The sequence below is a fragment of the Gadus chalcogrammus genome, chromosome 11 (assembly GCF_026213295.1).
Source record: "Gadus chalcogrammus isolate NIFS_2021 chromosome 11, NIFS_Gcha_1.0, whole genome shotgun sequence".
Taxonomy (NCBI): domain Eukaryota; kingdom Metazoa; phylum Chordata; class Actinopteri; order Gadiformes; family Gadidae; genus Gadus; species Gadus chalcogrammus.
In genome coordinates, this window is record NC_079422.1 from 4,126,832 (window position 1) to 4,143,431 (window position 16,600).

General features: G+C 49.1%; 2 protein-coding genes across 4 annotated transcripts in view; one reads left to right on the forward strand and one right to left on the reverse strand.

Annotated features, from left to right (window-relative positions):
* otoa (otoancorin) overlaps nucleotides 1–8,700 on the forward strand; it is a 15,083-nt gene extending 6,383 nt beyond the window's left edge. For both annotated transcript variants that reach the window (XM_056602049.1, XM_056602050.1), the window contains exons 12-29: nucleotides 1,244–1,352; nucleotides 1,509–1,733; nucleotides 1,857–2,018; nucleotides 2,206–2,346; nucleotides 2,547–2,602; nucleotides 2,762–2,882; nucleotides 3,079–3,197; nucleotides 3,584–3,725; nucleotides 3,820–4,013; nucleotides 4,126–4,225; nucleotides 4,431–4,578; nucleotides 5,087–5,274; nucleotides 5,471–5,620; nucleotides 6,255–6,397; nucleotides 6,624–6,760; nucleotides 7,009–7,106; nucleotides 7,285–7,459; nucleotides 7,765–8,700. In XM_056602049.1, the coding sequence (XP_056458024.1) occupies nucleotides 1,244–1,352; nucleotides 1,509–1,733; nucleotides 1,857–2,018; nucleotides 2,206–2,346; nucleotides 2,547–2,602; nucleotides 2,762–2,882; nucleotides 3,079–3,197; nucleotides 3,584–3,725; nucleotides 3,820–4,013; nucleotides 4,126–4,225; nucleotides 4,431–4,578; nucleotides 5,087–5,274; nucleotides 5,471–5,620; nucleotides 6,255–6,397; nucleotides 6,624–6,760; nucleotides 7,009–7,106; nucleotides 7,285–7,459; nucleotides 7,765–7,847 (2,491 nt within the window). In that variant the 3' untranslated portion in view covers nucleotides 7,848–8,700. The remainder of the gene's footprint in view (nucleotides 1–1,243; nucleotides 1,353–1,508; nucleotides 1,734–1,856; nucleotides 2,019–2,205; nucleotides 2,347–2,546; nucleotides 2,603–2,761; nucleotides 2,883–3,078; nucleotides 3,198–3,583; nucleotides 3,726–3,819; nucleotides 4,014–4,125; nucleotides 4,226–4,430; nucleotides 4,579–5,086; nucleotides 5,275–5,470; nucleotides 5,621–6,254; nucleotides 6,398–6,623; nucleotides 6,761–7,008; nucleotides 7,107–7,284; nucleotides 7,460–7,764) is intronic.
* Nucleotides 7,637–16,513, reverse strand: znf687a (zinc finger protein 687a). 2 transcript variants are annotated; one of them, XM_056602048.1, is made up of 11 exons: nucleotides 16,053–16,413; nucleotides 13,851–15,932; nucleotides 12,859–13,114; nucleotides 12,234–12,445; nucleotides 11,961–12,148; nucleotides 11,688–11,864; nucleotides 11,400–11,562; nucleotides 11,043–11,288; nucleotides 10,694–10,797; nucleotides 9,637–9,739; nucleotides 7,637–9,555 (listed from the first exon to the last, which is right to left on the reverse strand). In XM_056602048.1, the coding sequence occupies exons 2-11, from the start codon at nucleotides 15,909–15,911 to the stop codon at nucleotides 8,932–8,934; spliced, it is 4,134 nt and encodes a 1,377-aa protein (XP_056458023.1). In that variant the 5' UTR covers nucleotides 15,912–15,932; nucleotides 16,053–16,413; the 3' UTR covers nucleotides 7,637–8,931. The 2 variants fall into 2 exon arrangements, with proteins under 2 accessions (XP_056458023.1, XP_056458022.1); XM_056602047.1 differs by lacking the exon at nucleotides 16,053–16,413 and adding an exon at nucleotides 16,424–16,513 and having other exon boundaries at nucleotides 7,638–9,555.
* Between the last annotated feature and the right edge of the window lie 87 nt (nucleotides 16,514–16,600).

Genomic DNA, 16,600 nt, shown 5'->3' on the forward strand with positions numbered 1-16,600 from the left:
TGAAGTTGAATGGGGAGAGGGAGATCCTTTGTCATTTGTGTCTCTATGTAATGGAGGTGCAGGGTGGAGTGTGGCAACTTTTCCTGCAGGGACATTACTAGCATTTGTTCAAGGCTGCTTAACAGTATACTCTAATATTAGGCCTTCTGCAAAAACAAAAAGGAGTTTGAAGAGGCAGCACTACTGGGTGCTCAAGACAGCTGCCACTGAGTTTGGATTCATCAGCCAGTGAGCCAGGACTCCGCTCTCACGATACCACAGACAGGGCCCAAGCACGCAGAGCTGAACTGGAATGGAGCAGGGGGTCATAAAAGATCTCACCTGGCCCAGGGGGTAAAATGTATTTAACTGGGGGAAAGGTCCGTATAAGATGACAAGCCAGGAGCCTCGCCCCAGGGAGCTAAGGAGCAGACGTTCCGAACTGGATCAGCACTCAACGTCTTTGTATTGGAGGACATTATCTCCTCTTCATTTCCCCTCGGCCGATCATTCCTTATTCCATAGTAAGGGCCACCCCATCGAACAGGATTCAAACCAAACCATTCAAACCAGAATGAAGGATGGACAACTGATGTTTTCTCTAAGCCATTATTGCCATTCTGCTCACATGTAGTGCAACAGGAGAAGATGAGGCTTTAGGCGTAATGTTGTTTAATCACGCATGGCAATAGCATTGTGTGTGTGTCCATACATGTGGTTTGTGTAGCTGCCAGACAGATAAAGGTGGGAAAGGAGGGAGCAGAGAGGGAGGGCAGAGCAGCAGCACCACTCAGAGGGCTGGGTGACCTAGTAAGCCCCGTAGACAGGGTGGCTGCAGCTGTATTTGCATTCGTTGGCCAGGGACCTGCTCTACTCTCAAGATCCACAGCCCCCTGGTGATCGGACAATGGGGCTGGATACTGATTTATGTTTGGGTTGATTGTCTCAAAAGAAAACCTTTTATCTTGCACTATTTGTTCTGTTCCTGGGAATACAAATGATCAGAGGGGAGATATATATGGATCACATTCATAATGCAAACGTTACCTAACAGATAATAGAGCTCAATAACTATGATGAATTGTTTCAATTGTTGTCTTTTTTTGCAACATAGCCGCATAGCCTAAACGTACTGCCTCCATTTGAAAGAATGGCTGAACTGGCATTTTCACCTCAACGCCTGATTCCTTAACCAGTAGAACGTTCTTCCTGTGTCTTTACCATGTCAAACTAAACTGATGGCTGATTGGTTTGACCCCTTCAGATTCGGTATGTTAGCCTGTTACTATAAGGACGACCCACCAGTGAACATGACCCTTAAGTCCCGCCTCCTCGCACAGCTCAACGAGTGTGACAACTTTGGAGCCAAAAAGGTACCGCCCACTTATCCTGATCCTTTGTTTGGTTCTTGTAGCAGTGGTTGTGGTTTTGGTGGTGGTTGTTGTTATTCAGGTCCTTCCGCCCAGCACTGTGTCTTTATCAACATAAAGTCTCCCCACTGTTTAATTCCTCTTCCTCCCTCCCTTTAGCTGAAGAAGCTACTGGTTAAGAAGCTGATGGCGTCGGGGCAGCTCCCCAGCCTCCCAGACCTGCTGTTTATCCTGGGCTCCGGTATGTCCAAGCTCTCCGCCCAACAGCTCTCCTCGTACACCGCAGAGGAGCTCAAAATGACCCTCAAAGGAGTGGGCCGCAAAGTGAAGATGAGGTTGGGCCTGGCCCGGACGCTGGTCAAGAGTCTGCTGAAGAAGGGGGAGGTGAGTGGGTCTGTGGCAACCAAACCTCCCCATATCCTCTTCCTCACGTGTCTTTTGGTGTCTCTTCATGTTTGCGTGTTTCCTTTCTGCTTTTTCATGGATCCTCCCGGTGTGCGGTATCAGAATGTGAGCGCTGAAGATCTGGTGTCAGTGGGCGGCGCTGTGAAAGGAGTCCCACTGAGGATCCTGAGGAAGATGAATGCCAAGGAGATGCTGGGTAACGGCAGTCTGGAGGACGTCGCCCAGATGATGACCAAGGGGCAGAAGGAGGCCCTGATGGAGGGGGTTAGTAAAGCATGGAACTCATTTAATAATACATCTGTTTGTTGAATTGTGACTCACTCATGATCAACTATTTGATGATGATTTTTCGAGATGAATCACAATTAAACACAAGAGAGCGAATAATATCAAATAAAAATATAATATACTAACCGTCCACACCGTCCAAATCGTCCATGTTTTCCCATAGCTCCGCAAAAACGTGCAAGCCTCCGAGCTGATCATGAAGCTGCCAGCCCTCCTCCGCTCCACCCTGTCCCTGAACGACCTGAAGAGGGCCAACCTCACCTCTCTGGACCAGGTGGAGGGCAAGCAGTGGACCCGAGCTCAGGTACCACCCCGCTGCTCTGGAACAATTCCCTGGCTAGATTGACTGGTGGATGGGCATGTTTTATTCTTAAGAAACATTTGAGTTCATAGAAGGTCTTTGTATTTGAGTGGAGCAAACAGCTCTAAAATAGCCTAAATAGCCTGCTGGTTTATGAAATGGTGCCGAGAGCTGAATTCATGTTTTTTTTTCTTTCTTCTAAGGCTATATTCCTGCTCAAAAAGCTAATGAAGAAAAACATCAAGCCCAAAGTTATAAGGTCAGACACATTGACTACAACATGATTGCTGCAATAAATTGCTCAAATATATTGAGAAGAAGAGCAATTTGACATTGGCGTAATCGTCTTAAAACCCTATTTGTTTTACCACCCCTGTGTGTTTGTTTTGCATGCTTGATTGCTGATTGGCTGAGATAGGCGACTGCAGCAAGCCATTCTGGGCATGACCTGTAGGATGATGGAGAGAGTTGCTGAGAAGGACTCTTTAGAAATGGTTGACGCCTTAACCGAGACTCCACAGTTGCTCTCAAAAGACCAGGTACACACAGACATCCTCATGTCTACACACACACACACACACACACACACACACACACACACACACACACACACACACACACACACACACACACACACACACACACACACACACACACACACACACACACACACACACACACAGGCATGTTTGGATACATTTTAGTATTTTTATTTTTATTTATTCAATATTTTAGGTCACCTGTGCTGCCCGGAAATTATTTGCCGCATATGAGAGCGAGAGACGCAGATATTTCCTGAACGTCACAGACCAAGAACTGGAAGTCATCCCTACTCAAATGCTGATCCACCTGGCGTGAGTCCCTCCCATTCTTCTGCCCTGACCCGTTTCACACTGTACAGCAACGTGTGTCCTGGTGGTTGAACCACTGCCCTCCATCCAAACCTAGCCACCCTCCCCCATCTCCTCCCTTACACCAGCGCCACCACCCCTCGTCCTCACCTCTCTTTCTGTCTCCTGTGCACCTCTCTCTCTCTCTCTCTCTCTCTCTCTCTCTCACACTCTCTCTCTCTCTCTCTCTCTCTCTCTCTCTCTCTCTCTCTCTCTCTCTCTCTCTCTCTCTCTCTCTCTCTCTCTCTCTCTCTCTCTCTCCCCCCTCTCTCTCTCTATTTCTCTCTCCCTCCCTCCCCTGCCTCTCTCACGCCTGTACGGCTTGACTGACACTCGCTCCAATCTGACAGAGCCAGGAAGATCCGGAGCCTTCCAGACTCTGTGTGCGCCACCTTCCTGACCAAGATGAGTAGCGCCAACCTGAGCTCCCTGGCTCCCGGGTCCCTGTCTCGCCCGGCACTCACCAACCGGTCACTTCTCTGCCTGGCCAATGTAAACACTGATCCTTTCTCTATGGTAGTACTGAAACACAATGCATTTTTTTTTCTGTCGAGCATGTGTGGAGTGTACCTTGTGTTTTATCCAGGGCCGCAGCATGGCTGAGGTATCAAGTGAAGAGATCCTGGATCTTGGACAGCTGGTGTGCGAGCTCTCCCCAGCCCAGCTCCGGCTCTTCAGCCAAGAGGCCCTCAACTCCAGCCTGCAGGCCATGGCTGCCTGCTCCCACATCCCTCGCCGACACCACATGGCCCTACTCCGCCTGCTCAAGCAGACTTATGGGTAGGAGTGACTCTCATCAAGACCGGTTTAGGTTTCATGCAGCATAACAGAACATTGAAAGACTTCATGGGAAGAGACTGAATCTGATGTGTTTTATTCTAATGTTCTGCAGAAATGTATCTGATTGGTCCCAAGAGACAATGGAGTCCTTCGGTCCTCTTCTCCTGTTGGATGAGTCAGAAATCAAAAATCTTTCGAGTTCCGTCTTCAAGGTGTGCGTCAACATCAAGTCTGTGATCTGCTCTCTCTTGTTAATATCTTATACCAGCAGAACATTTTTAACTTTCCTATTCAATAGTTGTCTAGTGTCAATGGGTTTCCAAACTACTACTACTACTACTACTACTGCTACAACTACTACTACTACTATTCAAAAAATATTCAACATTCATAAGCATCACCTGATCTACCCCCAAGCCATGGCAGGAGAGAGTTCTATCTGACCTGAAGGACAGCAGGATGAATGACATCTCTAGCGACCTGAGCGCCGGCCTCAAAGCCCTGAGGAGGCTCCTCTTCTCTATCAAGACCCGGCCTGGAGGGGCCCGCAGGAGGAGAGGAGCAGGTCAGCAAGCTGTCATTGATCAGCTGTTTGATGGATCACTGCGATTTTGGTGCAATCACTATGATCACTAATGGGGCCTATTAAAGACAACGATGAAAGGAGTACAACCTTAAAGAGTGTCTTCCCAGTGAAGCCACTGTTTCAGCTGATTTTCAAATGCTATGAGATGTGTTTTGGGCTGAAAGTCCTAGGTAGGAGGGGTGTGTGTTATCCCCATGTTACGACCCACACCAACATTGTTTGTACCATTGTTAAGTATGAGCGTTTTAATGTGCATGAGTCGTATATGGAATGCGCCACATGAACGTGAACCCAAAACAATGATTTTGGGTTCACTGGCCCTTGAAATGATTATAAGTCTTAACCTTGATCATTTGGTTGTCTGGTTTTCATGTATCCATCATTGATATTCAATTAGAGCCAAGTCATGATGAGACGTTTTTTAGAACAAACAGCCACTCTTTCATTGGATGCATGTATCTTTACACCCTGTCGTTATGGTTTGCAGACGTCGCCCCCGTGGCTGAACCCACTGTGCAGCTGATTGAGGAGCTGGCAGAGGACAATAACCTCTGGACCCCCCAACAGCTGCAGGGCATGTCAACAGAGACATTCATGGCAACAACAGAAATATTGCGCTCCATCACTGATTACTGTTCAGATCAGCTGGTTGTACTTAAAGGAAAAGCTGTGGAGGTGAGGATTACTTTAGTCATTTAGCAGATACTATAATACAGCAGCCTACAGGGAATTTTAGCAACGTGTCATTTAGGATCAGGTAGGGGTTAGGGCATCTCAAAAATGCTTAAAGTCTACATCCTCGAGTCAAACGCCTTAACCATGAGACTATGCATCCCCAAATTCACTCACCGTATGGCTTCATTTCTTCCAGGCATTTGGCCCGGTGCGCAGTCTAAATGAGAGTGTTTTGATCCAACTGGGGTGTGTGAGCCAGGGCTTCTCCGGCGCAGAGCTGGAGGACCTTCCTCTGGCCCTGGAGACTCTGGAGGAACTCTCGGACTGCCGCTGGCTGCAAGCGCAGGTGCATCACATGAACAATGAGAAATACCCTCTAAGATGTTGATGAAGACCTAGAAAATGAGATATATATACCATAGATTAGGGTATATAATCATGGATACATAGCGTGGATATAGGGTACAAATCCATGGATATATAGTGTTGATATAGGGTATATAGCCATGGATATATAGCATGGATATAGTGTATATATCCATGGATATATAGTGTGGATATAGGGTATACAGCCATGGATATATAGTATGGATATAGGGTATATACATGCATATATAGTGTGTGTATATAGGGTATACAGCCATGGATATATAGCGTGGATATAGGGTATATAGCCATGGATATGTAGTGTGGATATAGGGTATAAAGCCATCGATATATAGCCATGGATATAGGGTGTACAGCCATGGACATATACCATAGATAAGGGTATATATCCATGGATATATAGCATGGATATAGGGTATATAGCCATGGGTATAAAGCCATGGATATACAGCATATGTAGCCTATTCCATGTGGGATTTAGGATATATACCTCAAAGTGAACCTCTGTTTAGTATGTCTTGAGTATGCCAAACACAATTGAACAATTATATTGTGTGTTTGACACTAAGTATGATGTCTGTTTTTGCTCACAGAGGGTCGCTATCTGGAAGGGGTTCAGTAGTAGAAGCAATCTAGGAGCGGATACGCTGGGAGCTGCTGATATAGTAACGCTCAACCAGTTCATCTGTGGCCTCAGCCCTGAAGACATAGGAAAGATCCAACCGGCTGCCTTTAGGTTGGGCTATGAACACAGCACAGCCAACACTGTCGATCCATCTTGGTCGTTGCATTCATATGACCTTACATGAAGTGTGTGTCTGTGTGTGTGTGTGTGTGTGTGTGTGTGTGTGTGTGTGTGTGTGTGTGTGTGTGTGTGTGTGTGTGTGTGTGTGTGTGTGTGTGTGTGTGTGTGTGTGTGTGTGTGTGTGTGTGTGTGTGTGTGTGTGTGTTCTGGTATGAAGGGACTCTGTGTCCTCAGTGGGAGACATGCAATGTCCGTTATCAGTCATAAGGGAATTCAAGAAGCTGGCTGTGACTTTGCTTGGAGAGCCTAGAGATTGGACTGAGGCAGAAGTCTCCACAGTGGGCAACATTGTTGGTGAGATACAAGTTAATTTGTATTTTTCCTTTGGATGCGTCCTAATTCAGTGGCTGCAATCGAGCTCTGTGTTCGTTGTGTGTTTTTCCATTTAGTCCATTTTAGTAAATCTACAATCTGAAACCTGCTCTGCATTCAGTTTCAAGGGGTGTCCTAAACCCCCCTTTTCTCCTAACCACAACTTTTGCATACTGGGTGAGAGATCGTTGTTGAAACGTTTTAAATATATGTTCCTATTTGTCTCCTAGTGGGCCTGAACGCAGACGAGATGAGGTCTCTGGAGGCCCCTGTCTTTGCCTACCTATCCAAAGACAGCATTCATCGCATTCCTGTAGAGGTGTTCTCTGTGAGTCACTTCTCAGCTTCAAACTGCTTTCTTTCATTTCTATATTATTGTACTCATTCGCCCTGTTGATTGTTTCCCCAATGGACCTTATTAAATAGTGGCTCCATCTTGGTCCTAAACTGAAGAGCTGGATTCAGGTCAATCAGACGTATTGACCAATCTCTCTCTCCTCCAAAAGGCCCTGTCCCAAACTCAGCTGAAGTCCCTGGGTGCAGAAAACCTCCTCATGGTGACTCCCGCCCAGAGAGAAGCTCTGACCACAGAGCAACGGGCTGCCCTGGACGAGACACTGACCGACTCTCGTGCGGAGGGGTTAGCCCCTCAGCCTCTCGCCGCTGATCCCCCTCAATCAGGTAGGGAGATCATATACAAATGACCTCCGAGTTAATGGCATAAGCTCAAATCTGTAATGGTGGTTTATCAAAGACTACAATGACCAGAATGCAATGCGGTCATCAATTGTAATTTATACTTCGTAATGGCCGTTTGGGTGTCTATTTGTCACGTATCAAATATGAACAATGAAATGATACTGTTCTAAGGAGCAAGTGTGGTTTTTGAGGTTAGCAATACCAAATTAATGCCATTGATCCGCTAGCGGCTGTACAATAATTGAATTTATATTATTTTCAATCCACTGTATTGCACCTCTTACTAGGTGCTCCGTCCATGACCATTGAGGGCATCGCAGCGTTCATGAAGCCCTTCCTCTTCCTCTTCCTCGGACTGCTGCTGCTTTAGAGCCGGAGACCTCAGCTCTCACTCACGAGCAGCACTATTAAGCACTTGCTACTGTGAAGAGGACCATAGATCTTTATACTCTATATTTACAAATAGTTTGTCAACATATAGAATATATATTTAGGATTCAATTGTAACTGAATGGAAGGTAATATTGATTGGTCTACGTATAATGCTTTGAAATGTGGAAAATGAAAACTGTAGGTTAAAGATGGTCATAATAGGGATACAGATGATTAAATTAGATGTCAGCAGTGCACCATGATGATGTACACAATTACAGGAAGACAACCTACATGTCATGTTCAAATAAAACATTTAATCAAATTTTTTGTCAAGGCAGTTAAATAGAAGTGACAGAGAGAAAATTCTGTCTATATAACATAATAAAGTACATTCCCCAGTGTGTATTGTACATCCAAATGATTTATCTATGAAAATCTGCTTAAATACAAGGTTATGCATGGTCATCTAGTTTAAGGCATGTTGGAGGAATACAAAGAATCACAAAATATACATTGAGTTTGTTTAAAGTTTCTCATAGGACAATACAAATCCCTAAACTACACTTAAAAAGCACAGCAGACATTCACACGATTAAAACAGACACATTAAACAAACACACACACACCTCCATCTCCTTACATGCCGAAGAAACTATCATTCTGTTAAATATTGTTTACTTACTGTCTTTAAATAAATTGGTAGCAATTGCCTATAATGTACAACCCGGAAATTAAGAACAAAAAGTACTTTTAGAAAATCCTCATGAGTAGAGAAACTAAGATTGATGTCACATTACACTGCTGTCATCACATTGTGGTCGCCTGTGAAGACAGAAATAAAGAATAATCTGGAGTACAAAATCTATTCATCAAACTTCAGAGTGGCTCGCTGGGAGATCCTGAGTGGAAATTACAATCATGATCACTTTTGTTTCTTGAATAAAATCGCAGTAGCATTGTTGGTTAAGAGAGTACACAGGGCGTACCCCCGACACGAGGACCAGGACATATGAAAGGCACTTTGCATTCCCTCGCTTCATCCAACGCACTTCTAAACCTGCACTTCTGCCATGGCCCGTTTAACTTTTCTCCGCGGCGTTCTTGGCGTTGATGAAGGCCATCCCGTGCGTTCTGAAGTGCGTGTTCAGGTCGCTTGCTCTGTCGAAGCTCTTCCCACACACCCTGCAGGGCAGCCTGCCCTCCCCGTCCCTCCCCGGCGCCGCGGCCCCCTGGGAGGCGGGCGACGGCGGCAGCATGAGGTCCTCGTGGCTCCCGCTGGGCCCGGGGGAGGCTGCCGGGGCCAGCCGGTCCCCGGGCCCCTGGTGGAGGTCCGCCGGGGCGTCCCGGACCTTGTGGGTGATGAAGCGGTGGCGCGACAGGGAGGACGCCGACGTGAAGCAGGCTCCGCAGTGCAGGCACTGCTGGCCCCCGCCGGCAGGCCCCTCGGTGCGGTGCTGGGGGATGTGCTCTAGGAAGACCCCCTGGTCCTCCGTGGTGAACCCGCAGGGGGCGCAGCGGAAGCCGGACTCGGGGAGGGCGGGGGGGGTGGGCGCGGCTGCCGCGGAGAGCCGGGTCCTCTTGGCCGGGCTTGTGCCGCCCGCAGACGCCTCTTCTGGCTCGGCCCTCCGGGGGATCCTCCGGCCCGGGACACACCCGGAGCCACCGTCCTGCTCCGAGGAGCTGTCGTCCAATCCGCTGGCTCCCTTTAGCCGCAGGACAGGAGGATTAGTGGCACGTTATGCACAGCCTCAGGGAGCTCATGATAGTGATAGAGGATGTGGTACCAGTGAGGAGTCCTGGCTGACTGCAGCGGTGCCGTGTCTCAGCTGAATGTGTCTCTCCAGCATCACCCTGCTGTTGAAGGTCTTCTGACCTTTGGTACAGAGCCTACACACACACACACGCACACATCTCAGAAGCATGCCACTAATGTAAATAAGAAGAAGAATGCAAAACATGTGCCCTTTGCTCCAAGCGCAAAGGACCTCACAAGATCACTGCACACAATGGTCACCAAAAGCCTCGTTCTGTAAGGACTTTATCTACAAAAACAAAAACAAAACATACAAATGTATACAAATGTCCACTTAATGACCAATTGTCATACAGTGACCCTGTGTCAGCTCGAGTACAACACAGAGATAAACATGTGCCGTGTCTGAAATTGCGCACTTACGTAAGTGCACTTACATTAAGTGCACTTCATTATCCCTAAAGCACACTTACTTAAAGGCGCAGTGCTCTCATTTCTGCAGTGCACTGTCAAAACAGCCTTTGCGCACCTACCGTAAATGAGTTTGCAGTTTGACGGTTCTTCTTCTGTGGTATTTTTTTTCTGCTTCATCCATAATGGACTTTTAATAGCTACCAATTTCAATTACCATCAATCAATTTATATCGTTTTTTTCTGTATTTATTTTAGCGCTGTATGGTTAGATTTTTTTTTTTCAACTGTTACAATGTCCTCCATTTTCAGATTTGAAATTCCCGCCCCCTCCGCTACGTAGACAAGATGGCGGCCGTTGAGGGTGGAAAGTGTCCATCGGTGCACACTCAAGTTTTAGATCGTTTTGAGTGCGCCGCTGAGGTACTTCCAGTGCACTGCGTTTTGGCCCAATCTCAATTTATGCGCAAAGTCCACTCAAAAAAGTAAGTGCAAGTATAGAAGTGCGCGATTTCAGACACAGCAATGGTCTGGTTCTGGACTGAGAGTTCTAGGAAGGAGTGGGAGGGACTCTCTCCAGGATCACCGAACAAACGGCTCCGTCCTCCAGCCTCCAGTTTGTTCTGTGATCCTGGAGAGCAGCGACCCACAAGGCCCGGCGTGTGTGGGCTACTCACTTGCAGTGGAAGCCGCGGTTCATGCCCTTGTGCTTGACCCTGATGTGGCGCCGAAGGCTAGAGGTGGTGGTGAAGGTACCCTCACACTTGGTACAGGGAAACTTCTTCAGTGTCAACAACACACAAATACATCTGGTTAGCTTTGTAGTCCTCAATTAAATACCACCAGGTTTGGTACCCCTCTCGAAGGGGCCCCGTCCCGGAGTAGCCCCAGCTGACCAGCAGCCCTATCAGGGCCCTTACCAGGGGAAACATCACCAGAAATCTAATAACGCCAGCATTGGGGACGGTATATCTGAGAAAGAAGTCAGACAGTATCTAGTGGGGAGGCTTTAGGGTGAGAGCTGACCTTGCCGTGCTGCTTGGCCATGTGGGCGAGGTAGAGCTCCCGGTCTGCGTAGTGCGTCTGGCAGGGCAGGCAGCTCCACGCCGAGGGGCCCCGGGGCCGCTCGCCGTTCCCAGCCTCATCCTCGTCCTCCTCGTCCCTCCAGTCCTCCCCGTCCGAGCTCTCCGTCTTCAAAGAGGCTCGGGGCTGGGAGGCGGGGGCCAGGGCCGGGGGAGGCTCTGCCTTGGCTGGGACCGTCTTATGGGAAGCCTGGAGGATGGATTTGGACCCACTCAAAAAGCATCCTTGAATAAAATTGGAATTGTACATCATTTCTGTCAATACTAAAGGAATAAAAACGTTATCCAAGATGGACGTTACCGCGATGTGGTCCACCAGCGAGGTCCTCTGGGAGTACAGCTTGGGGCACTCGGGGCACTTAAAAACGTGCACCGTCTGGTTGGCCAGGTGGGTGTCAAAGTGCACGTAGAGCAGGGACTTCTGGGTAAACACTGTGTCACACATCACACATTTATAGATCAACCTGCGGAGGAGAGAAAAGAAGATCTCCCAGTTCAGAACACCGTTGACAGGGGTCACAAAGGCTAGCCAAGCGTGTGCGTGCGTGCGTGCGTGCGTGCGTGCGTGCGTGCGTGCGTGCGTAGGTACTTGGGCTGGCCCCCGGTGAGGGTGGGGTGCTGGGCCGTGATGTGGTTCTGGATGCTGGGGGAAGACTTGAAGGCCATCGGGCAGCTGGGGCACTTATGGAACATGTCACAGTGAGCCATCTGGATGTGAGACTTGACCGAGATCAGACCTCCGAACACCACCTGGCAGCTGGAACACCTGCGGAGGTGAAGGACACGGGAGAACATCAGCGGCTCCCCTGAAACACTCCAGGTCTACGTTTACCCGGGTCCTCTGCGGACCAGCGGCGCTCACCGGTATCCGATGCGTCGGGTGAAGTGCAGGCAGGCCTCCTCCAGGTGGGTCTGGAAGGCCGCCTGGCTGGCCGCCGTGCCGCCGCACTCGGGGCAGACGTGGGGGGGGAGGGCCTTGTGGATGCGCTGGTGAGCGCTGGCGCTGCAGCCGTTGGAGAGCAGGATGGGGGGAGAGCACTCCTTGCACGGCTGGAGGGGTGTGGAGAGGGCAGGTTAGCGGCGTGGTCACGCGAGGTGGGATACCGACCGTACGGCGTTAGTAGTGCGGACTCACGCTGCTGTACGCTGGGTTGAGCTCCTGGAAGTGAGCGGCCACCTCTTCTTTGCTGCTGAACTGAAGCAGACACTCGGGGCACTTGTTGCCGCTGTACTGCACCACTTCGGCCGCCACCTTCCTGCCGGGGGGGGCCTGCTGTGGCTGTACAGCGGGGGCCGAGGTGCTCACACTGGGGGTGGAGGAAGACGATGGTCCGGCGGAGGAAGTCACTGAGGAAGAGTTGGGGAGAACAAAGCAGCCCGATTTCACATTGGCCATATCACATATAAAATCTCGCCCTACTCTGTAGGGGTGGGAATCACAGGGTACCTCACGATACGATGTTGTACGCGATACATGGCTCGCGATACAGATAATATGGCGATACAGCGATTGTGCAATAATTGATATAGCGTTAGACAAACAAACGTGTTGCTGTTTATTTCCTGTCTAACCCCGTCATAAAAATGCTAAATTAATTCTTAAAAGAAAATAATATTATCGCAATATTTTGCGCCAGTGTATCGATTCTCGCATCGCACGAAGAAGGGCGACGATATATCGCCGTATCGATATTTCGTCCCACCCCTACTACTCCTACTACTCTATGATCCCAGTATCCAAGGGGGTGGGTATCACTGACCAACGGCTGCAGGCTCCTGCTGCCCGATCATCTGCTCCACGGTGACGGGCTTCATGATCAGGTGGGAGCACTGCATGACCAGCCCGCGCTCCTTGTGCTCGCGGGCGTGCAGCAGCAGGCTGCACTTGTTGAAGAAAGCCAGCCGCTTGGCGCAGTGGTTGCAGGTCACCTCGATACGCAGCGAGCGGCGGTCGTAGTGCCGGGCCAGGCTGCGCTCCAGGGCGAAGGCATCGCCACACTCCAGGCAGCGGTAGCCCTGTGGCAGGGGGAGAGCTCTCCAAGTTGGATACAGTGACATAGGCGGCGGCACACTTTGATTCATATTCATAACTTTCAGTCATGTTCTAAACACAAATTAAACCGAATCCCAATCCCAGCACAATTTTCTCTTAGCCTGGCTCCGCCCGCCTACGTACTTCCGCTCAATTTTCAATTCCCTTACTACGTCTGGGTTTGCGGTTTGAGGCTTTCTCCAAATTTTGCCGGTCCAATCAGCGAACAGGGGGAGGGGCTGAGAACAATGACGTTGAGGTCGTGCTCTAGTTTCAGTTGCAGTCAAACGTTAGCGATTGGTTATGGCACATCCAGAGTGGCACCGGGCAGATCGTATAGTTTTAAACTCCAACAGACACCGGCCCTCAAGTGAGTTAACGTTTGTCAATAGAGAGTGGCGAGACTCTCTGTGCAAATTAAATGAAGTACGAGAGTCTGGTAGGACCAGTCTAATTTTCGATCACTTTTCAGTTCAAATAAGTCAAAAATTTGTATCTGGTCTTATAAATAAATATAAATAAATAATTAAGTATTAATCAACAAAAAATGTAATGCAAACAATCAGAAATCAACAGTCTAATAATACTTTATTTTGTGACTGAACTTTAAGAAGGTAACCCCTAGGATCTTGGTGTATAATCAGAATTTGACTGACTTCCAAATTAACTTGCATGGTCTTTAATCCACATGAAGGACATGGAAGTGGGGGGTGTTGTTACCTGTGCAGGCAGGGGCAGGCCCCACTCGGCGGGAGGGGGAGAGCTGAGGTCTGGCTTGTAGCTGGGCAGCAGGTTCTTGCTGTTGAGGATCTTGTTGAAAGCCTCCACCAGGTTGGACTGGCTCTTGGAGATGATGGCCCCCGTGTTGTTCACGATGGAGGCGGGCCTGCTGCTCCCCTGGGGGGGCTGGAGCGCGGCGGGCGAGGACACCGCCAGCCCACTGGTCAGCGTCTTATGGCCGAGGCTGCGCAGGTCGGCGCCCGCTGACCTGAACCTTGGGGAGGAGGAGATGGTGGGCAGCGCTGCCGACTTAGTGATGCTGACGGCCGCCGCGGAGACCTTTGCTTTGGTGTCTGCAGAACCTTTGCTGCTCTTCACCTTGCTGGCGGCCACCAACATGGCCGTACTGGCGTCCTGGAGCGCTGACGCTGCGGCAGGGAGTTCGCCACCCTTTGCTGTTTTTTTCAGAAACTGTTGGGATGCGTCGGTCTTGGGCTTGCTGGTGAGAGGGGCCGGTGGTGGGAGTGGCGGTGGTGGTGGGGTGGAGACCGCTGCCGCCTTAGAAGAGGCTCTGCCTTTCCCCGCTGGTCGGGTCACAGTCCTCGTGATGGCGCCCGTAGGTGTTTTCACCATCTTGATTTTGACTTTAAGCGGGCGGGAAGGAGATGACATTCTGCCTGTGACTGCAGTAGTGGTCGACACAAGAGCTGCAGTGGATGAGTCTGCTGTCAGACTCTCCTTATCCATTTTCCCTTCATATTCAACCTCCATTTTATCCACATCACCTTTATTGACACCTCCTGTTCGGCTGTCCTGACTTAAATCACTGTCCATGTGCTCCTCTTTGTCCAGACAGGTCCCTTGGCTGAAGGCGGCAGGTTGAACTGGGCTTGGGCTGCTCTTGGGGATCACATAGCCCGTTTGATCGGGCGGTGGGCTCTCGGGAGAGTCTCTGTCATCTATCACATGCTCAGGGTATTCCTCCTCTTGTAAGGTGGAGCCCTTCTGGTTAGTGGAGATGTGTGCTTGTGGTTGCTGGGAGACTAAGGGCGGAGTAGGAGACGTGGACGGCAGTTTCTTGGGACGAAGTTCAGTATTTAAAGACGTCAACAAAGAGGAGAGACGAGGAGCACCTGGATGTTTACCAGACTCTTTTTCAGGAGAGCAACGCTGCTTCATGGATACGGATCGCCGGGGATATTTTGGAGGAGAGGTAATCAGCAGCTCTGGGCTTTCATGAATCATTAGTGGGCTTCCTAAATCAGGCTCTGAATCCTCTTCATCGGACTGAATGATGTGCCTTAACCTGTCTCCTGTACTCTCGGCCTGGGTAGGACCGGAGGCTTGTGTACTGTGATGATAGCCCGGCTTCTGTTGTAGTTTGTGTTTGAAAAGAGGCGGTGGGTTTTGGTTTGAAGGAAGAAAGTGTGTGGAAGCTGATGAAGCTGGAGGTTGGACGGCAGAGCAATCAGAGATGATTGACGACTGCGGGTAGAGTGGGTTCAGCTTGCTCATGAGGTCGGTTGTATGTCTAAGCGATTCTATTTGAGCTAGTCCCCTCTTATTCTCTTCACTAGAGGGCAATGCAGAATCACTTGACCAGTGGTCTCCGTTAGCCTGTTCCTTAGACTTGATGCCTGATTCTTCAAAGCCATTGGACTTCTGAGGTCCACTACTAGGGTCACTGAGTGTTTTCTGGCTCAGCTGAGAAGCAGGAAGAGTATCACCCTCGTGTTTAGAGTCTAATCCACAAATAAAAAAACTGTCTGTGCTATCAATCGAAGGTTTGGTATCGTTTGTGAAGGTGTTATCAAGTTCTCCAGAGGATTCAGGCCTGACTCTATTCTTCACTATTACACTGACTACTGGGGGGTTGCTTTGGGAAGCTGGCGAACACGGAAAGCTAGACGGACTACCGTCGTCTGTTCTGCTTTTCCCCGAGTTCCCCTCCTGCTCCTCGCTCTCTTCTGGACTCGACTGAATGGCTTCCTTGGCATCAACGTCGGGAATGTCAAACGCTGCCAGCAGGTCGTCAAAATCGGGGGTCTTCATATCCCCCATTACCTGCAAAAAGCGTGAGACCTGAAAGTGTACAAACAACTTGCTAAATGCACGCAATAGTTCTTTCAGGTAACTTTTAACATTTCTAATCAAATATCTAAAGTGAAACTAAAATAATAAACAGGATCGTCTCAATAGTACCTATTTGTAAGACGTAGTTGTGCGCTATCTGGACACGGCTCAGCGTGTCATGTCAGTCCTGCCAGCGTTGTTGCCAGATTTCGTGCCCAATCTTGCAACACTTGCTACAGCGCGCTGCAGCCAGGGTTGCCAGATTGGTCTGAAAATTGGCCCCAATCTGGCAACACTGTCTGACACGTTAGAGCGGTGGGTCACTGGTTAGCCACCACAGCTTTAGCATAGCTGGATATCGTTGTGTTTCAACTTTGCCCTCTTTTTTTAATATCTTGCTGTCCCTGCCATATTATTGTAACGTGTTTCTAATGCGTGTAACATATGTAGCCAACTTTCATACATTTATACTAACAACAACGTCAATAAACTTTGTTTACCTGCTAGCAGAATTGTTTCCTGCCTTTTCTTTCTGGCGCAGAAGTTAATCGTCACTGGTCGACTGGTACACGATTGTATGAGCTCAGAATGAACCCTACCGGTGGTGCATAGCTACTGTGCCGATGCCCGCTAAAGCGAGAAAAAGCTCAACCCAGTGGTAAAAAAGTTGTTGCCAT

What these genes read in the sequence shown, in the direction of transcription:
- znf687a (XM_056602048.1), bottom strand. Translation starts at nt 15,911, where the DNA reads ATGGGGGATATGAAGACCCCCGATTTTGACGACCTGCTGGCAGCGTTT. An exon ending in GCAGGAGCCTGCAGCCGTTG is followed by an intron (nt 12,446 to 12,858) that starts GTCAGTGATACC and finishes ACTCTTCCTCAG; the next exon opens with TGACTTCCTCCGCCGGACCA. An exon ending in AACCGCGGCTTCCACTGCAA is followed by an intron (nt 9,740 to 10,693) that starts GTGAGTAGCCCA and finishes GTGTGTGTGTAG; the next exon opens with GCTCTGTACCAAAGGTCAGA.